The sequence below is a fragment of the Haliaeetus leucocephalus genome, unplaced genomic scaffold (genome assembly GCF_000737465.1).
Source record: "Haliaeetus leucocephalus isolate CR32 unplaced genomic scaffold, Haliaeetus_leucocephalus-4.0 Scaffold194, whole genome shotgun sequence".
In the NCBI taxonomy this organism is placed as follows: Eukaryota; Metazoa; Chordata; class Aves; order Accipitriformes; family Accipitridae; genus Haliaeetus; species Haliaeetus leucocephalus.
In genome coordinates, this window is record NW_010972630.1 from 983689 (window position 1) to 1006110 (window position 22422).

Consider the following 22422-nt stretch of genomic DNA (forward strand, 5'->3'; position numbering starts at 1 on the left):
AGGTCTGTACCAGAAAATGGCGTGGAGCTGGGGCTTTGGGGAGCTCATATATGCAGACACCAGCAACTTGGGAGACAGCTACTGGGTCTAAGCCCAGCTACTGGAAGGATCCACATTGTACATATAGGTATGTATATGCAGACCTTCATCCTGACCAGCAAGAGAGGGAACCAGGATAGGATTGTTGGTGCTGCTTCCACGAGTGCTGAGCATGTCTGTATGTGTTGATCTGTGTGGCCTGCTGTATGTAGGTACTGTGTATGTGTGTTTGGGTATGTGCCTATAGGGAATACATTCTCAGCCTTGCTAGTTGCTGGACCTGGGGGCATGGGGCTGTCAGGCTATGAGATACCACCCCTTCCCCCTTTAACAGAAAGGAAAGGCAAAAATTAAACTCCACCATGTAACTAATTTTAAGTATGATACTTTCCATACTATTAATACATTCGCATTTGCTTCAGGGAATTTTTTTGTTTTGTTTTAATGAAGCTTCAGTCTTCTGCCAAACTGAAGTTAATATCACATATAGTCAAATAAGGTTTTGGCTGATACACATGAAGAAGAAAAGACTGGTAATATGGTCCATTTGTAGAAAGATCAAAGCCAAAACCCAAACCCCTATAAATTAAAGTATCTGAATACATTATAACAGAAGTATTTGAATACATTATAACAGTAATGCACACACTGGAGAAGATGAGGTAATTGTTTCTTTTTGAGACACCATATAACACAGAATATGCAGTGAAATAACATGAAAAATAGACACAATTATTCATAATTTTATGTACCTGTAAACTGCTTGTAATTCATACATACTGATGTTTCAGAAGTAGCTGGCTGTCCTAACAAAGATTGTAACTTTTCCTGAAAAGTCTGCATTGGTGATAAGCTTAATGGCAGGTGACACTCTGTGTTTTTCAGTCTGCAACTGTAACAAGAAACTGTTCATTAACAACGAAGTAAAACCCACAGATAATCTAATGAAGCTCTGTTAAATGAATATCTAAGACAAAATAACTAATCTTAACATGTTAGGTCCTGTACCTACGAGGAGTCTGGGAATACAAATTTTTGAGGCAAAGGACACGCCTTGTTACAATAAATTTAATGCAAATAACATTAATGACAAAATACAGTATATTAATTCTAAGCTCAAATTTACCTTGAGAATTCATCAGAGTTCTGACAATACAGCTGGTAGGCCACACCAATTGAAACAGACAGTTTCCAGTCCCCGAGTCTGCGTGTTAACCACACAGCTTCTGGAATGAGCCCGGCAATAAAGAACAAATCAAGAGCATATTCAGCTGTCCACACAGATGAAAGGTTCTGGTCCCTGACAGCTCTGGTAACCAAACAGTGTTGCAGCGGAATAATACGTGTAGAAAAGTCTGTGACACAAAAACCACATTTTAAAGTTTAAATAAATCTGCATCGCATCAGACGAATAATCTAGAATTCATATGTTCACATTGCTTTTGGCTTCATTTCAGTGCACAATTGCTCTTTACTTTATTAGAGGCACACTACGGGGTTTATCTGCAGCAGGCAGATGCAGCTCATGCTATGATATAATAGGGAGGTCAGAGTAGGCTATTTTTCTGCTTAATAATGTGGGATATGCAAGCATGTGCAAAAGTTGTGGGTTATTCTTTAAAGATTTAATCGCACTGATGGAGCATTTGCAAGTATGCGACATATGCTTAAGATATTCCAGAAGATACACCTGAGATAAATGGAAGTTCTGAGTTTTCCTAGCATACCCATGTTGTTTCTACTCACTGTGCTGCTTACTGCAGAAGACAGAAAGCTACAATGCATTTTTGAGAAAGAATAGTACATTATTTTAAAGAGAGTGTATCAAGACAAAGTGAAGACAAACTTAGTATGTCCTTGTTTCTTGAGGTTTAGATTTGTTTTCCAAGGTTTTACTTCCTGGTTTTCCTGGAGAGGTGCTGATTAACATTAACTCTTAAGGAGTTATTTGCTTCTCTTGCAGTTTCTGTTTACTGTTGAGGCAATGACATTATCTAGGGAAATATTCACATTAACCCAGCCTGTGCAATGCAATTTTTCCAAGATTGTCTCACCATGTACATTATCTTTGACTAATGCGTATTAAAAATCAAGGTCTTATTTTGTAGGTTTTATCTGGAAAGTTGTCTGATTAAAACATCCAAAAGACCGTGTAGAAATATGTATCACTGCATGCTGTAGTACAGAAATATTAAAAACAGTCAATGTATTCAAATACACTGCAGAAAATCTAATCAAAGTAAGTTAATATTGTAGAGAAATATTTGGCATTATAATATCAACTTACTTGTAGAGTACTTACAATACTTCCAAATAACTCTTCATCCCTGTGGACATTAAATAGTTTTGAAAAATTAACCCTGAAACCAAAACCTTCCCAACAAAGGAAGTGTTTTAAACAGAATCTCTTGCAGAAAATACATAAAACACACACACTGTGATAAATACTAATTCTCAAAAAACTGCTGAATAGCAGGACTTAAATTAAAAAGTACTATTTGGGTTCAACAAAAAAAAAAACTTGATATTCCCACTTGTCCTGATGATATGGTGTCTGGAGCATTTTGGCTTCCAAGAGCTAGACTGTCAAATAAGCAAAAATCTTTTCCTCTGGCTTTTCAGTTTGGGTCACGCCATATCACAGATCCAATTCAACTATTTGTTAAGCACTGCTTTTCTCTCACTTTTGGGAGGATCAAAGTCAGTCAGAGCCACATCTTTAGGCAAAAGTGGTGCAAGAACCATGACATTCTAATGTTGTTTAATTTAGGTGAAAAAAACCACAGCAGCCTTTTACCTGTGTATCAGATTTAGATACCTAACCTCAAAGCATAGGAAAAGCAATAAAAAAAAAAACAACTCAAGAAAAAAAATCAATATATTAGAAGGCAGTCCTGAAGGGCAAAGGAGTCCAGGAAGGCTGGACATTCTTCAAGAAGGAAATTTTAGATGTGCCGGAGGAGGCCATCCCTATGTGCCAAAAGACAAGCTGGCATGGAAGAAGACTGGCCTGGCTGAACAGAGAGCTCTGGCTGGAACTCAGGAAAAAAAATGAGTTTATGACTTTTGGAAGAAGGGGCAGGCAACTCTGGAAGACTACAAGGATGTTGTGAGATTATGCAGGGAGAAGATTAGAAGGACCAAGCCCAGCTAGAAATTAATCTGGCTACTGCTGTAAAAGAAAATAAAAAATGTTTTATAAATACATTAGCAATAAAAGAAGAAAAGAATCTCCATCCTTTATTGGATGCATTGCAACAGGCTGCCCAGGGAAGTGGTGGAGTCACCATCCCTGGAGGTATTTAAAAGACATGTAGATGTGGTGCTTTGGGACATGGTTTAGTGGTGTACTTGGCAGTGTTAGGTTTATGGTTGGACTGCATGATCTTAAAGGTCTTTTCCAACCTAAACAATTCTATGATTCTATTCTATGGATTAAATGATTCAATTGCACACACCAAACTATTAACTTTAAATACCAAAAATATTTTCAATAATCAAGAGATGCAAAACATTAATCCCACACACAGACACACACACTCCTCAACAAAAATACCTGGAAAAACTAAGTTATTTTATCTTTACAGGTAATGGTGCTGAAAGTATATATCACCAAGTTAAAGCATGACAGACAGCATTGATATGCACGTTAAAAAATGGTAAGACTTAAGCACAGCAAATTGAACTGCTTTTAGAGAAAATACCTTGTTTGATGTGAAGTGGATGCAGGATGTCAACATTGTGTGGGGGAAAGATATAGAGAAGCTGATTTGTGAAATAAGCGGCCATGAATCGTGCCATGGATCGAATCACAGCCATGGCAGTTTCAGTATGAACATCTGCTACCATCCATAGTTCATGCTGAAAATACTTGGTATCTAAAAAAAACAGGTATCAAATTAAAACATGAGGAAAATGATTTTAAATTTGAATGGTAAAATTGTTTAGTCACAGCTTGTAAAACATTTTTTTAAACAAGCGTACTATGGTATTACTTAATTTCTCAACAAGCTTTCAGGACTTAACAGAGCCTCATCTTTTACACTAATTACACACTACACTAAAAGACTTTTATACTGGGTTTTTAATTACTAGAGATGGACCTCTACTATCTAAATTTACTTCAGCATTGAGTCAAAAAAACTGTTTAAATTTGGAAATTTAGATTTCATGCTCTGAGTTAATAGAAAAAACTTACAAGCATCTGCAAAAAAATCCCACTGTCAATTTAGTACTGGTCACCAATCTAAAATCCACTATTTTATCATGTTGTATCATTAAAAAAAAAGTTAAATCAATATAAAATGAAATCACATCACCTCCCCCTTATTCTTTTTATCCAAAGTCTTTCCTTAAGCAGATTTGAATCCCAGAATATTTAACAGGCCATACTTTCACTATTAATTGTACAATGAAAGTTGTCTAAACACTCCAACAAGTGCAGCTAAAAGAACATCTGAGGATTAGAAAAAGACCTTTAAACTCACTGAAAAAACAGACTTCAGTCCAGTGTAAAGAGAAAAGCATGTTTTCAAGTGAGTGTGTGATGGCACAGAAATTAGACACTAGGTTATTCAAAGAGCATCAACATACCTTATCACACTTTTATGCAATATAAACATACCAGAAAATTTTTCCATCTGATTCACTGAGAGCTGTGATCGCCTCAGAATCTCTCCTACCAGATGATCACAGAGTCCCTGAGCCTCACACAAGTTATATTGATAAAGGTGGCAAAATAATATTGCAAGATAATATCTAGTTTGAAGAAAACATGTTCTTTTTCCTCCTGCATTAAACAAGAAAAAAAGGGCAGAAGTCTAGTTGGAAAAGAAACAATAAACACAAGAACAGACACAGCAGGTTTGAAAGTACTAGTTCCTCCCTCTTGAGAAACATATCTATGTAAACATATACTCTGAGAAGGAACAGAAATCAGGAGAAGCTATTTTAAGAGATACGATCCTCCTACAACTTCTAAGTTATTAGTGAGTTAATGCTCACCAACAACAGTTTTACTTCTAGAGATCTGGCAGTTTTCAAAACAATTCAGTGTATAATTGTTAAGACACAGACAAAGACAGGAGAGCTCAAGGGAGCTTAGCCTTCAAAGAAGGGATGCCTAAACCACAATGAAATTGCTTAAACATCCACCAAGCTTCCAATATCCTCAGTTCCTTCTGTGTGAGGTATTCCTCATCATAATAACCAGCAAAAAAATTTTCTCATGATGCCTGGGAAGAGACTCTAGAATATCTGTTTCAAATCAACTCCTAAATAAACTCCTGCCACAAATTACTTTGTTTTGTTGCTCCCCAAACACTAAGTCTTTTGATTTTACAGCTACAAAAGGAATTTTTGTTCATCTGTTTTTCATTGTCTCTTTCTTGCTCAGAAATATACCTAGAGCTTTTCTGTACCAAGTACTTTATAAACACAAGAAAACTCTGATATTAAAATAGAAATGCCCAGAATTTTCTCAGGGAGCAATCAGACTTAAGTTTTGACTGGTATCTATTCAAATCCCAGCTTAATTTCAAATATGCGTCCTTTATGTGTCTTGCCCCCTTTTTCTGAAGGGCAAACAGAGCCACAAATAACTACATAAAGTGATCATACAACTTATCTCCTCCACCCTCAAAAAAGATTTTATCCCTTACCTTTTGCCTTGATTTCACAAAGAGATCTTTTCCAAATATCCACAGATTCTCTGTATGAGCCTAAAAGAAATTTCTCCTCACCTACAAAAGTCACATATGTAACAAATTAAAAGTTTTATATAGTTAGTTTTACATGTGCAAACACACATGCACTTAATTCAGGAGAGTAAAATATGTGAGTCTCCAGCAAATGTCTATTCTGAGAGCTAAATCCAAGTTTTGAGCATCTGAGAGAAGATGACTTTGAATACTACTCCCCGCCTTTTTTTTAAATTGCTGAATCAGTATTAAATAAAATTCATGTTATAATCATTCATACAAGGTTTTCAGTAATTAGGTTATTTTTTTTCGATTACACAAGGTTATAAATGTTAACTATAGTTAGAAATTCAGTATTCAAAACCCACAATAGTTTATTAATTGGGAAAAGCATTTTCGCTTATCTGTTCTCATATTTCCTATGATGGGGAAGATGTTTTTTCATTGTAAAAAGTAGTTGCAAAATTATTTAGCAATTTGAATATACATGTTCTTTTTCAGTATAAAAGCACTTTCAAACAATAGGTCTATGGACTATTAAACATTTCATCTCTCTAAGTGTCACCTCTCCACTGCTATTCCCATTCCTATTTTTAATCCATTGGTTCATTCCTAAATACTTTGACAGAAAAATAACTGTAAAAGAACACAGCTCCTGGGCAAAGGAGGAGGAAAAAAAAAAAAAAAAAATAGTGCTACCATAGAAGAAAAGACAAGGACAAATTTGCCACTCTACCCAGCTTATCAGCAGCTAGCTGGTTCAGCTGTTGGCTGGCCCATCAGCATGTATGTTACTCTAGTGCATTCATGAACCATACCATAACTATTTGGCAAACTCAATGTAAATAAAGGAAGGAAGGGTGGGAAGTTGCCTGTATTGTTAGGATAAGCGAGAGAGACATGCAGGAGCTAACGTATTGTATGGAGTGATGTAGGAAGAGAAGCTAGAAGTATCATTTAAGGGAGAGAGATCAAGAATATGGAGAGGAAACAGAATTATGGTAGGAGACATAAATGGGAAGCTGGGCTTATTAGTGTGGAAGGGGAAAGGAAAAATAGAGCATAGGACAGTAATGTGTAGGAAATTAGATTAGAACCATATACTGTTTGCAAAATAAATACGCTAGATTAAGTCTATCACATTAGGTTACATTAATAAGATTCTTAGTTGAGGCTGACTACATTCATGTACACAACATGCTCATGTCCACACTGACTACATGGAGTGAACAGGATTTCTACACAGAAATCCAGTAAGAGATACACTGCCATACCCATCTACTTCAGAGGAAATAACACAGTACAAATGAGATGAGAATTCAGATCCTGCATTCAGATTCTCTAGGACATTCTTCAAAGCAAACTGAAGTCAATATAGAGTTTTTGTTTAGCTCAACAAGCTCTAAAGATTACAATACAATCTACAGGTATACCAGGGCATGAAGCATTTAAGAGAGAGTCCTGATCAGAATTTTAAGGAAAGTCCCACTATTGACTTTTTCTATATCTGTTGGTATCCTGGTTTTGGCTGGGATAGAATTAATTTTCTCCTTCGTAGCTGGTACAGTGTGTTTTGGATTTGGTGTGAGAACAATGTTGATAGCAACAACTAAAACATCAGTGTGTTAAGTAGTGCTTATCCCAAGTTAAGGATTTTTCAGTTTCCCATGCTCTACCACCAAGCCAGTGTACAAGAAGCTGGAAGGGAGCACGGCCAAGATAGCTGACCTGAACTAGCCAAAGGGATATTCCATATCATAGGATGTCATGCTCCTCCAGTATATAAACCGGGGGGAGTTGGCCAGGAGGGGTAGATCACTGCTCAGGCATCAGTCAGCGGGCGGTGAGCAACTGCATTGTGCATCCCTTGTCTCTTCTTGGGTTTTATTTCTTTTTTTCGTTATATCCCTTTTCATTACTATTATTATTTATTATTGTATTTTATTTTATTTCAGTTATTAAACTGTTCTTACCTCAACCCTTGAGTTTTACTTCTTTTTTTCAATTCTCCTCCCTATCCCACTGCGAGAGGGAAGGAATGAGCAAGCAGCTGCATCGTGCTTAGTTGCTGGCTGGAGTTAAGCCACAACGGGTGGTCAGTTATTGTCATTAAGTTGAACCTAATTTTCCTATTTTCCAGTTAACCATGCAACTACCTAACATTTGTAGTTCTTTCCAAAGTACTAACCAGATACGGAATTAATCTTCAAATGTTGTTCTAAGGTCACTCCTGAAGACTGGAGGGTCGCTTGTATGTGACTGAAAAGCGATGAGACAACAGACTGTTCTTCTGCATTCTTGTTCACTTTTCTCTTCAGCTGCATCTGATACCAAACCACTTTCTTATACAGTAATTGCCATAGTACCATCAACCTGTAGTTCAAGAAGTATAATAATATGAAAATCATTAAAATTTAACAAAGTTACTTACATCAGTTTCTTATTTTCTTATATTTTGCATTATGTATCTGAAAACTAAATTATATTTTGTGTTAACAACTACATTCTTGACTTCAATGAGGGGAAAAAATGAAACATTTTTTTGCCTTAGTTTTGGGTTTTGACCAACCAACGTTGATTCCTCTGAATTTGCGTAAATGCAGCAATGTACTTCATCACCCAACCACCCCTCAAGTTAATCCCTTGCTATCTAAACAATGGGGAAATGAAATAACCTAGATAAACCTCAGAACAGGTATCAGTGTCTTTATAAACAAGACTGATTAAAAAATACAGTGAAAGCATAACTCAGAAAAGCAAAGACAGGGAAACAAAAGACTGCAGAGCATGTTTTTAGGGCTGGCAAGTCCCTGCTGCCCAGCACAGTACTATTAGATGTACCAGCTCAGATATGTAATAAGCTTGCCAATACAAACAAGTATACGTTGCCAGGGACTTGAAAAAGCTTGCATAAAACTGCAACATATCTGCATCTTCTCTAGCACTACTGCTTCCATTATCAATACATACAGGGTCAGCCATATGCACAGTGCTCAGTAAGTGAAGCAGAATTAATCAATCAAAAACATGGGTTATGTTATCCAAAGAAGAAATTTCACCAAAAATGAAATTTGCCCACCAAATTTGCAATAAACACAGTAATATATTTCAAGCTCATTGAAGAAATACATTTTACTGTAGTAAGATTAAATTTGTGAGTTATAATGCTTCTTAGGTTCTAAATCTCTGGAAAGGAAGAGCTTGCTTGTATGATTAATACACTTGGACTCATGTGACTTCTGCAGTAGAGAAAGCAGTAATAATATACTTTCCCAATAGCTGGATAGCACACTTTGGTTTAAGCTTCTTTCAAGTTTGTGTTCACCTTCAAAGAAGAAATAGCTCTGATGGTTTGTTAAATTTCCACACACTGGGGTTTTTCTTACTGATCCGGGACACCACATCCATAAACAAGCGCAAACTTTGCTGACTAAGTTGACATCGTAGATATATTGTGTGTGAGCAGCATCTTGGCTCCACTGAGTTTGGAAATGCTGCATGGGAAGGAGTGGAATGGGCAAGAGGCAGTAAAAGTTTCTTGAGCTGCAATACCTGGATTGATGCTGCACTACCAGACCTGGTGTGAGCTGTTAATCCACCAGTTATTTCTGAACCAATTGGTAGTAATTAGTTAAGTCACCATAACTGAACTATATTCAACTATAGGTCTGAGCCCTAACCTGCATGCTTCTCTCCAGACTAAACAGCCCCAGCTCCCTCAGCCGCTCCTCACAAGACTTGTGCTCCAGGCCCCTCACCAGCTTGGTTGCCCTTCTCTGGACACGCTCCAGCACCTCCATGTCTTTCCTGCAGTGAGGGGCCCAAAACTGAACACAGGACTCCAGGTGCGGCCTCACCAGTGCCAAGTACAGGGGAACAATCACCTCCCTGCTCCTGCTGGCCACACTATTTCTGATGCAGGCCACGATGCTGTTGGCCTTCTTGGCTCACGCTGCCAGCTCATATTCAGCCGGCTGTCGACCAACACCCCCCAGGTCCTTTTCTGCCCGGCAGCTTTCCAGCCACTCTTCCCCAAGCCTGTAGCGCTGCATGGGGTTGTTGTGACTCAATTGCAGGGGCCTGCACTTGGCCTTGTTAAATCACATACAATTGGCCTCAGCCCATCGATCCAGCCTGTCCAGATCCCTCTATAGAACCTTCCTATCCTCGAGCAGATCAACCCTCCCTCCTAACTTGGTGTCATCCACAAAATTACTGAGGGTGCACTCGATGCCCTCATCCAGATCATTGATAAAGATTGTCCTGGTGTCAGCTGGGATAGAGTTAACTGTCTTCCTAGTAGCTGGTACAGTGCTATGTTTTGAGTTCAGTATGTGAAGAATGTTGATAACACTGATGTTTTCAGTTGTTGCTCAGTAGTGTTTAGACTATAGTCAAGGATTTTTCAGCTTCTCATGCCCAGCCAGGGCACCTGACCCAAACTGGCCAACAGTGTATTCCATACCATGTGACGTCCCATCTAGTTTAGGAACTGGGAAGTGGGGGGGCAGGGATTCGCTGCTCGGGGACTGGCTGGGTGTCGGTCAGCGGGTGGTGAGCAATTGCCCTGCGCATCATTTGTACATTTCAATCCTTTTATTACTACTGTTGTCATTTTATTAGTGTTATCATTATCATTATTAGTTTCTTCTTTTCTGTTCTATTAAATCGTTCTTATCTCAACCCAGGAGTTTTACTTCTTTTCCTGATTTTCTCCCCCATCCCACTGGATGTGGGGGGGAGTGAGTGAGCGGCTGCATGGTGCTTAGTTGCTGGCTGGGGGTAAACCACAACAAAGATAATTAAAGAGAACTGGCCCCAAAACTGAGCCCTGGGGAACACCACTTGTGACCAGCCACCAACTGGATTTAAATCCATTTCACCACAACCCTCTGGGCCCAGCCATGCAGCCAGTTTTTTACCCAGTGCAGAGTGCACCCGTCCAAGCTGTAAGCAGCCAGTTTCTCCAGAAAAATGCTGTGGGAAATGGTGTCAAAGGCTTTACTAAAGTCTAGGTAGACAACAACCGCAGCCTTTCCCTCATCCACTAAGCAGGTCACCTCATCATAGAAGGAGATCAGGTTGGTCAAGCAGGACCTGCCTGTCATAAATCCATGCTGACTGGGCCTGATTGCCTGGCTGTCCTGTTTTGGTTTTTTTTTCCCCCATGCAAAGACCATTCATACCTTTTTTCTGTTTTTGCATCATGGTTTACTGCTCGAGGAGGCTCTCTAAGGAGAGAATTCAGTGAACTGAACTGTTGAGTAGTACTCTCATCAAGAGCTAGGAAAATAGGCACAGCGAGGGAGTCAAGTTCCACGAGACTGTTACCATGAGGAGATGCAAAAAAATTTTCATACTGTAGTATGCACATGCTACTTAGAGTGTGTGAAACCATCTTCAAAACATAGAAGCATGCCAAAAGGTTTTTTGAGAACAACTGATCTTGTTGCTGTATAAGCATCAGTTTTAAAGTTTGTAATGTCAGTTTTGCCACGTGCACAGTCAGACTGGCTCTTGAATGCCAGTACAAGACAGTTAAATACTGCTGAAAATATTTTAGGACATAATGCATCCAGTGAGTATTCTTCAGAGACTTGTTTAAAGATGCATCCTGGCTTAGCAAAGAATATTTCACAAACTGAAGAACGTTGAAAAAATGGATAATGCAGTTCACTGTGTAATTCAGCAATGTATCTTTCTCTTCCATATTTTTTGAAATCCCTATCTGCCATGCAGCAAGGAGGTTCTTCTGAATGAAATACAGTTCCACTGATAATTTATCTTTCTCTTCAGTACTGTCTTTTGCATGGATAGTATCAAACATTGACGCAAATTCTAAGTGGCCTTGATCAGCTTTAACAACAAATGAATGGATTCTTTGGCTACAAAAGCTGGAAGGCCTATTGCAAAACTGCTTTTCGTCATGCGATTCTTCTTCATAATCCTAAATCAGACAAAAAAACAACCACCAAAACCAACAATTTAATTCAACTCTGTTGAGAGAGAGCATAGTCTGCAAGGACTCACCGTCTCACAAATGAAATCTTTATGCTTAATTAACTTGCTTAATTGCTAGTAAGTTTAATGCACAGCACTTTCATCTAGACCTCAAACTAAATGTGGCTATCTGGAATAGTTGTGCAGACAGAAATTAAATTGTCTAACAACAACAAAAAAATTACGCTGTAAACACAGCAGTAGTTTTTATAGCAGAATGTAAAACTCTGTCCTTTATTAAGCCCAGAACATGAGGAAGAGTTTTTGCCAGATACCTGCAAGATATAAAAGCCATTCAACAAAAGCTCAAAACCTTCAAAGAACAAATCAAAAACCAAAAGCATGAAATGGAGTGCGGAAAGGCTGCACAGTAACTTTGATCACAGGGCCATTCTTCCAAAAGACGTGTACAAATTTTGGAATTGATGGAAGAATCCTCTAAAACTGAGGATAAATATCTTTTTTACTACAGATAATAATATTGTACTTGTTATTAATATATACAGTCCCAGTATATTTAGTAGTGTAATGTTACTTTTATTATAAAGTGAAGCTAAATTATAAAACTACAATAAACTGATGTATATGTTGATTAGTATTTTTCAAAAAGTTAATGCACTGCTGAAAGAAATATGTTTGAAAATAATAACCAAGTATCAGTTGAGAAAAATAACCATATTCCTCACACATATGAAGAAAATGAGAATTTAACCAAAACCGAATTACTTCAAATATACTTAGTAAGAGCAAACATACCTATATTATTTGAAAAAAATTATTCTTTACATTTAGTATACCTTAAAATTCAATCATTTGCATAATTATAAATGGAAAAATGCTATTAAGTACCAGTAAATCCATGCTTTTCTCAGTCATGTCTGTTGTGTCCTCCTCCAGGAATTTCGGAATGGTGGAAAAGATGGAACTTTGGTTTTGAGTGTGTTTTAAAAGACTAGCTTTTAAAGACAACAGTGATTGTAAAGACAGAGGTCTCCCTTTAGACTAAAAGAAATAACAATAACGAAAAACATATTATTATCTGCCTCCAGCAAGATCAAACCAGACACTTTCTAAACAAACAAGGAAATTGGTCCCTTCTGTAAAAAGCTTCAGTTTAAAAGTCCCAGACAGAAAGGGAGAACAGGCAAGCAGGTGTACATTGGACAGAAACAATAATTTGACCATGCTTCAGGAATGCAGAATTTTCTCAGCACCAGACAACTTCACTTTGCTTCATGCTGAAGGAATCTGCTTTCTTGATCCCTGAAATGATCCTACAAGTTTGCCAGTATGTAGGGCTTTCTTGCTTTCTGGCTAGTAACATATCTCTTCAAATCCTCGAATCCTTGCCCACTCTTCTAGTTTATGCATGAATACCATCATAACTCACTTCTCCAAAAATCCAAAACACAAACTGAACTGGAAGAGAAGTTGCATTAGATCAGCAAATGCAAAATTGCTGAACTTAGTATCTATTATATCTTACGTGGTTGGCAACAGTTGCAGGACCTCTTCCTTCAAAGGCTTTCCTTCTCCTAGACTTCATTTAGAAGTGACATAAAACCAAAAAAAATGCTTTAAGAAAGCTTTAATTCACAACCTGAATTGAGGACCAAGTGAACACATGCACACAGCACCACTGGGACTGTTGCTGACTGTTCTAAAACTGCAACAGCCTAAAATAGAGAGGTCTTATAGAATCCTTTCTGCATCATTCTGAAAGGATGAGTTGGTCAGAGTAGCATAATACCTGTCAATGCTCTGAACCAACTCTACGGATACAGAAATCCCTATTTCTTTCACAGTTCGAGAAAGCATTATAGTGACAGTTAAGACTGTCCCCTTTACTATATTTTACTGAAATGTCACCCAGACTTCAAAGGAATAAAATTTCAGAGAAAACTGTGTATCCATTGTTTTCTAGTTCAACACTGTTCTCAAAACAATTTTATAATTTAAAGGAATTTGCACAATTATCATGGTAAACTAAATTGAGGTATTCAGTTTAAAAATTCGGCATTTTTTATACACACAAAGTTTTTTACTTAAAGCCTACAAAACAATTCATAACCCTACCTTGGAGTCCAGCAAATTCTGACGGATATTTTCAAGCCGTTGGGTTGAATCAAGCAAAAGGGATCTTATAAATCCCGATGGTGAAAGGTTGTTAGGAAATCTAAGCACTGTTATCATGTATCCATCAGAGACAATGAGGTAGGGTAATCTTGAATGTGAAGCAACAGAGAATCTCTGTCTCATAAGGTCACTTTCAGAAGCTGAAGAACCAAGAGACTGACTGGAGTCTTGACAAAAAGAGTGCTGCTGTCTAAAATAAAGATACACCAAAACATAAGAGGCAACTATCATAGGTAATAATCATGAACAGAATAGAGAAGTAACTTACGAATATTTAATACCGCTCATGCTACTGTCCCAATAGGTCCATTCAGAATTATAAGGAAGTGTCTAGATTTCTGCAGGATGAGCACTGTGTATAACACTATTTATGCTTGCAAGACATGACTATATTGCTGCAGTTGCAACTCTTTTAATTTAAAGAAAAATAAAACCAGCTTTCAGTATTCTCTTATTATTTCATTAATATTATATGTATTTTTTTATCAATTGGACTTTAAATTTCTCTATCACTTTCTTATCTAGCCCTTATTGTGTATGACAAGTGCTTGAAGATGAAATTCTAAGTAGCTTCTAATAAAGTCATGTATGAAAAACCAAAAAATCCCTCAAGATCTGAATCTTAGTATTTCAGAATCAATTCAGACATTCAACAGAAATATTTTATATCAACACACAACTCTTCTTATACAAAAAAGGTCTTACAAAGCCCTTTCTTATAAAGAAATTGCTCCTTACTGAGTTCCAGAAAGCTGTGTTGTGCATGTATTCTAATATTAGCTCCATAATAGTTTGAAATAATGTGTAAAATTACTGGTTTTTTTTTATTTCTTAATAGTCCAGAAGTTACTAGATTATTTGAAAACAAAGTAGCTGCATATATTCAATAAATAAACATAGTTAAGGTATTTTAATATATTTTAGTATCTGATTTTTCAACCAGACAGTGTAAGAAGGTATTATAATGCTTTGAATGTTTTCATGAGATGTTACATTTACACACTACACTTGGCTTCAGTCACTCAGAATTAATAGGATTTTTTTTTTTTTTTAAATTAAGATTTTCGATTCTATTTTGTTTCCTCTAGTTACTCCGGCTGTGTTACTTTTTCTAACTTTCAACTTATGCTAAAAAGTGTTATCAGAGATCCTTCTAATCCCCCATGCACCCAGCAGCATAAATTCAAAATTTAGATCTGGAAAAATCAGACCCCCAAAAAACATTTACAAAGCTAACTAGTTTTTGTCCATGCAAATATATTATTTACAAGATCTGATTTGGAAGTGTGATATAGAATATTATAGGTAAAATTAAACAGTGAGCAGAGAAATACCACTGGATTAAAATAAGTCTGCACTTTTAGTACTTCTGTAAGTTTAATTTCTTCTTACATCATAATAACAAGCTATTTTTAATTACTACTAAATACAAACACTTTTAAAAAACCAAATCACTTAATGCCAATTTTCATCATGACAAACCCATTATAAGAAATAGAACTATGAACAAGAAACAGATATTGAGAAGACACAAGAAAAGCAAAAGAGTGAATTTGAAAGATGAAGTTTATGTAAAATAGTAAAAAAAAAATGTTAGAAAGTAAGATATATCATATGACAAAAACATATAAATATTTTCAAACCCTTTTACCTGTATGTTATTAGTGGATGAAATGGAATAAACTCTGCTGGTCCAAATTCTACAGAGCAGCCAGAAGTAATCATGGTCAGCAATTCGCCCATACATGTCAATAAAATCAAAGATCCGCGTTTTAACATGCAAGCCAGGAAAAGACTATCAGGAGTCCAACTCATATCGCCAACCCAGTAAGATCTAAATTGGGCAGGGAAAAATATTTTCTCTGTCAAATCACTGTATCGAAAGGTTAGGGTAATTAAAAAACAAAGAAACAAACAAACCCAACAGAAAAAAACCTCCCCAAATCCACAACACAAAACCAAAAATATCCACAACAGCAGCAGAAAAAGCATCAATTACTGACCTGACAAACTTGGATGGGACCATGTTATTCTTGCTGCTACAACCTTTAAGGCTACCCGAAATAGTTACAAAATTCAATGTGTTTAAAAACAAAATCTGAGTTGCCTAGAAAGAAAATGTAAAGAGAACATAAATGTTTTTATCAAAATGTCATTACTGTAAAAAACAATTTCTATTTGCAAGTTATGCCTTACATTTGATGTACTGGAAACATTATTATAAATGAAAGTGACATTGCACTTCAGTATTTATTACTATTTACAGTATTTATTTCTATATCTGAAAAATAAAGATTATTATATTCTCAATATAGAATTCAACATTCTTTTTAATGTAACGTTTTCTAAAACCCTGAAAATAACGTAAGATCACTCTTCTCCAGTCTTATGGTGAGTAACAACTGGAGTTTTGAAGGACTCCATCATCCCATCCTAGCGCACTAAATAAGCTGGTCCATATTCCCTTTCATCATTACCACTAAAAACTGCATCAAGATTTGGCCACTGAGTTGTTAGAAGGAATAACATTATGAAGTGGGAACATAACCTACAGCACATGCTCAGCTGAGGCCTGACTGAGAATCATATGGAATCTTTGCAGATACAATACACTAACTGAAATTAATTTCTTTATTCTTGTATTTCTTGGAGATTAGAAGTGACAGAGGAGCTTACATGGATTTCTTAAGACAACAGCATTCCAAAAATTGCAAGTTGTGGCAGAATTTTTTAGTTACGGATAACAATGTGAACACAATCACATGTATCAATAAGAACGCTGAAAAATCACTCCTAAAAAATGTGTTATTAAATCCTTGTTACCACTTCCTTTAAACTGAACTACTATCTTAAATTATGTACTGTCTATCATTCATACCTTTGGATCAGTTTGATTAACAGCTACTGCAAGTAGAAGTCCATCTCTTGCAAATGCACACAGCAAAGCTCCTTTTGACTTCACAGACACACACCTAGGAGCCAAATTATCAAGAGAACAAGTCTGCTGCACCCAGTGGATCTGGTATGGCAAAGAACTGAATACCAAAAGACAACAAAACCAAGATGTTACTTGCTGAATGGGATGATTCATATATAGTAACAAACCATGCAAGACAAAAAACAGATAAAGCATGAACAATAAAAAAAAATAATCTATTTTTCTTCAAAAACCTTACAAATGAAAAGTATTTTGTATTTATACAAGCTTAAAATTATGTCTGAACACTGAGAATTATTTTTTGGGACAGGAATTCGGGCTATATGTATAGACCATGCAAATAAATATAGATGCATGCCATATAATTAAGGCACTTGCATTCTAGCCAGAAACAGCTTCCGCAGACAGTGTAACGTCATCCAACACAGGAATACTCAGAATTCGAAAATGAAAATCAACAGTATACTGCTCTGAACAAAGAAGTTGTGGATGCCCCATCACTGGAAGTGTTCGAAGTCAGATTGGATTGGGCTTCCAGCAACCTGATCTAGTGAGAGTTGTTCCTGCCCATGGCAGGGGGGTTGGACTAGATGATCTTTAAGGGTCCCTTCCAACCCAAACCATTCCATGATCCTAAAAAGACTGAAAACATGACAGAAAACACAAGAGAGATTCCATTTGGAAGCATGCCACCGAACAGACAAAAAATAAAGCATTAACATGAAAAAAAAGAATTAAACAACAGTAAGCAATGAAATTGAGAGATAGTTGGCATAAAGAAGTTATGAGTAACATGGCTGAGAAACGTGGTTACAATTTCAGGCTGAAAGTACTATGATATATATAAGCACTTCTACACTGGGAATGTTATACTTTATTTCATTTTTTATATTACCAGAAAGGCATTACCATGCTGCTGACAAACTGAGTGAAGAGTGAGGCTGCTTAGTAGGGCAAGGAGGACATCATTACTAAGTTAGTATCAAAAGGGCGTCATTTAATAAAAGCAGTTGTACCACGTCAAGTGTAGGGCAAAATTTTAACAAGTTACTTAAGTTATACCTGCACAGGACATTATCCGTTTAAACTCATACATACATGTATCTCACTTAAGAAAAGGTGTGGACTACACATGTAGTCAGGATTATTATTCAACTGCATTTTTAAGTGGTTGTATCAGTAAAACTATTTCAGTACATGGTCCCAGCACAGATAAAGAAACGCACACACCCTCTTACACAGCCTACACACAAGAGATGAAAAGGGGAAGAGAAAACAAATAAAATATACAAATATGCATAATAAAGAAAAGAAAGAGGTATTCAGGGCATTCATGGCTGCACAGCGTGCACTAGTAATATAAGAAAAACTAGAAAAGGAAGCTCTATCAGCATGACATAAAAAACTCCCTGACACTAACACACACATATGTAAAGGCATGTATATGTATATACAGCCACCCACACATAGTGATAAATACACCCAGTTTTATTTAGGTATACGTTAATAATGAAGTATGGAATACATACATAAATGTTGTTACTGTAACCACATTTAAATACTTGAAAATGACCACATACGGATCCTATACATGCACATATAATGTGTGACGCTATGAACATACATATGCAAACATAAGTAAGTGCTTGTAACTACAGGCTAATTGGACATCAATGTAAATGTATTCAGCTGCAGCTCTGAATCCCAGCTCTAAAGCACTTTGTAATAAAAAAAAATTTCCGCTTAAGCTAATGTAACTTCAGATATCTTTGAACTTACCTAACATATTTAAAGCTATTTTCATGCCATCGAAGAATCAGAAATGTCAGCACCAAACATTCTCCAGAGTAAAACACAAAAGAGCACAAACAGCAATCACCCAGTACCTGTGGAAAAAAAAGCCACAACCAAAACCAGAACAAACCCAAAAACCTGGTTACACACAATTTTCTCTTTAATTATTTATACATTTAGATCAATAGCTATTACAATTCAGATTAAATAACATAATGTTGTCACTCAGAAATATAAAGGCTGGCAAGAATATTACTGGACCAGATAAACTTTGATCTGATCCAGTACAGCTGTTCTTATGTTGTCATTAAATCTAATATGAACTGAACAATTAGCCTACATGCAACACCAAAGAGGCAGACATCGCTCTCAAAATTCACTGTAGCCTCTGTGGCTCTAATTTACTTAAGAGATTAAAAAATTGCTTTAGGGCTTATTTTTGTACCTCATTTTGTATGAAAGCAGCATGCACTCCAATTTCTTTTTCTTCAGTAGAAGGCAACATGACTGATTCATCAGGCAAAATTTGCATCCAACGCCCACAAGAATTTTTATAAGAGGATGTCTTTTCATGTTCTGTGCTCTCCCACAAAAAGACACATGCCGTAGGAGTAGTTAATAATGCCTTTCTGCCATCTCCAGATACATACAAGTACAATCTCATTAAACACTCTGGGGAAAAAAACAACAAACACAACAATGTGCCAGAATAGTTTCTGCTCCTCTGTTAGATTTAGATTTAAAAAGAAAAGAGAAAGGGAATTTCTTTTCTTCTCTATCACAAGAAATCCAAGCTGCCACCTTAAGTATTTTAACTATTTCCAGCTTCATCACCGATAGCAGACCTTGGGCAGCAGTAATGTCAGATGGGACATCCGCTTTTGTACATTTTATGAATTACCTTTCCCTTGAGAGTCAACCATTAGAGTTGCTTCCCGAGATTGTTTTTCTTGAAATCCATCTTTCACGAAAACTATTAACAAATGCCTAAGTGCTCTACTATCTATTACCTTCAACTGCTAAATGCACTACTGATCCTCCCTGAAATGACTGAACTGCTTGTACACTACTTCGCTTTACAACATGGTATCAGTGAGGTTACTCAATACATGACAATATTTGATACTTAAGTTTGCAAATGCGTGCCTTTACATTCTTTTCTCCAGTTAGCATTTGTCATGAAAACCCATCTACAGAATAAACTTCAAATTATGTGTATAGTGTTTACCTCAGAGGTACATCTGCTCTAAGGTATTCATAACCTAGTAAGGAATGTTTTTCTACAGTTAAAACCTAACCATTAAAAAATAAAATATTTATTGTATTTAAAAATGAATTACTATTTACAGGAGATTACTAAATGAAACAAGCTGTACCATTCAAGTGACAAAAAGGACATTTTTCAAAGCTTAACTACCTCACAAATTATACAAATGCAAAACTGTGAGAATATAGCTTTTACTTGTGCAATAACACTTACAAAAGGAAAACCACTTTTGCTCTATTCTGTTTTTCAAAAGACTAATTGAAAAAAACCCTACCTTGTGCTGCTGCAACTACTTTCCTAGACTCTTCGATCGCTGGCACAGTTTTCAAGCAGTCCTGATCTTTATTCCAAAGGAACAGCTCTCCTGTTGTAAGTATTCCTGCCAACCAAGCACCTGTGTTCATCAGGGGAGAGATGTTTTGAAGGATATTATTGTGAAGTATATAAGATTACTTCCCTTCCATCGTAGCCACAGTTCTAAAGCTGACAGTGAACTGACAGATCCTTTAGATATTCTATCTTTCTAAACTGTTAAAACTACAAATAAAATGAGTTTATAATCCATAAAATGTTATACTTAACCATTTCTTGATGTTGTTAAAACAACTACATTTTTCAATAGTGACTGCAGCCGAGGGATCTTCCTCTTTGTCTTCCCTGATGCCAGGTTAATTTCATTTATACGTTTATCATCTAGGAGAAAAATAGCCTCTTTTTCCTGTTGAACAAAAAAAAAGCATTTCATTTTTTAAAATGATATTTTCTATGTAGGCTTGCAAAATAATGCAGAGATAAAAAATGTTAGGGAAAAATAATTAGAAAAACAAAAAAAAGAAAACATGTTACAGCTGCAATTACCATCTTAACTTCATTCTTTGGCATATTTGTTTTACAGTACAACATCATATCTAGCATCCACCTACACTGATGATGAATTTGGTTCACAGGTTTCAAACTATCAAACTAATTTTACAATCATTATTAAAAAGCTCTTTGAAATATCTCAACTGAACTACCTGCCAACAAATGACAACACAACAACAACAGAGACTCTAGTTATTTCGTCTTGTAGTGTTTAATTTAGTGAGATTTTTGCCAGTGATTTCAACAGAAGAAGGAATTGGCCTTAAAAGGTTACCTACTTAAATCATACATCAGAAAAGAAGGAAAAAAAAATTTAGCCTCATTATATCAAAAAAGCTTAGAAAGCGTGTCTTTCAACAGATGCAAGATGGAATGGGAAAAAAATTTTGTTCACCACTTCCAACACTGTACTGTAAAAAAGGTTATGACAAACTAGAACCATCAAAACAAGAATCTCACATAAGGGACAAGTCGTTGGGGCGGGGGGAGGGAGAGACTCCCCATTGTTTATCTGAGAAATTCTCGATCTCCAACCTCAAGTCAGTAAGACAGAAAAAGCAGCCATTTATTTCAATAACTCTTAAGTGGGGTACCTTCAAATAACTTCTTGAGGCTTCTTTTACCCCCCCTCCCTGTAAATGGAAGTACAAAGTATTATATAATTAAAACCCCTACTCTTTGCAGAGTTCTATTTAAACAAAATTTCATTACACTTACCTGTCCAATCCACGAGATGCGAGGCCATGGTTTTCTTTGCTTGATACACATAGAGACCAGAACATCTAACTTAATCTCCATTTTTAATAAGCCTCTAGGTAATGATTATAAAGAAAAGCAAGTAGAGGCTTTTTCACATATCCATACAGTATCTGAAGAAAGAACAAAAAATACAGGAAGTTTTTATTATTTGGGTGGGAGTAGAAGATGGGAATCTAGACACAAACTCTTAACTACAGCAGCTTCCTGCTAAACACAAGCAGACCTGATGCTTGCCTGTATTTCCAAACTAAAACAGCGATTTTCATTCATGTAGCTCACAGGCTATTTGCAGTTCAGCCGTACAGACACGCATGCTTGTTCCAGAAGGAGCTGAGAGAAAGGAGCCACAAGACAAATTACCATGCCAGAACTCTGGTAAGAACGCAGAAAGCGAGGAAAACACACTGAGGCCTCCTAAGCGCAAGAGGTGGGAAACTCAAGCAAAATGCCAGCTGGGCTCCTTGGGCACAGAGGGCCGGCTACGTCTCAGACCCGAGGCCAGGCAGCGGGCGGGGGCGGGAGGAGGGCATCCCCGCCTCGGAGCCACCTCAGGCGGCGGGGTGACAGAACGCGGTACGCCCCACCACCCAAGGGGGCCGGTGACGGCCGCCAGCCTGCTGCCTCACGTTTCGGGCGATTTCCTCGGGCGGCGGCACAGTCCCCGAAGCCAAGCCGAGCGCAGGCAACCCGCTTACCTTACCCCTGCGGAGACAGTGAGGGAGGGAACGGACTTCCCTTCGCCCCTCCGGGCGCCATCCTCAAGAATTCCACCGCCACTGTTGCCCGAGTCTGGGCAGAGACGGCCCCTCAGGCTAACTGCGGCCCTCAGGGCACAGGCCGAAGGAGACGGTGCGTGCCCAAAGCGATGCTCGCCGCACTCGGCAGAGCCAGGGCGCCGCCGGGCCGCCGCACCGCCCAGGAGCCCC

The 22422-nt window shown here is 37.2% G+C and overlaps 1 protein-coding gene across 1 annotated transcript in view; it reads right to left on the reverse strand.

The window, feature by feature from the left end:
• The window catches only part of LOC104830614 (chromosome unknown open reading frame, human C5orf42), a 62991-nt gene extending 41390 nt beyond the window's left edge, over positions 1–21601 (reverse strand). Inside the window, exons 1-17 of the mRNA XM_010565657.1 lie at positions 21455–21601; positions 20456–20591; positions 20148–20267; positions 19052–19278; positions 18592–18698; positions 16753–16909; positions 15878–15981; positions 15526–15708; positions 13815–14064; positions 12588–12740; positions 10925–11685; positions 7927–8111; positions 5700–5780; positions 4664–4828; positions 3744–3917; positions 1166–1394; positions 792–931 (exon numbers count right to left, since the gene is read on the reverse strand). Coding sequence (XP_010563959.1) covers positions 792–931; positions 1166–1394; positions 3744–3917; positions 4664–4828; positions 5700–5780; positions 7927–8111; positions 10925–11685; positions 12588–12740; positions 13815–14064; positions 15526–15708; positions 15878–15981; positions 16753–16909; positions 18592–18698; positions 19052–19278; positions 20148–20267; positions 20456–20591; positions 21455–21535 — 3253 coding nt within the window. The 5' untranslated portion in view covers positions 21536–21601. The remainder of the gene's footprint in view (positions 1–791; positions 932–1165; positions 1395–3743; positions 3918–4663; positions 4829–5699; positions 5781–7926; positions 8112–10924; positions 11686–12587; positions 12741–13814; positions 14065–15525; positions 15709–15877; positions 15982–16752; positions 16910–18591; positions 18699–19051; positions 19279–20147; positions 20268–20455; positions 20592–21454) is intronic.
• Positions 21602–22422: the final 821 nt, after the last annotated feature.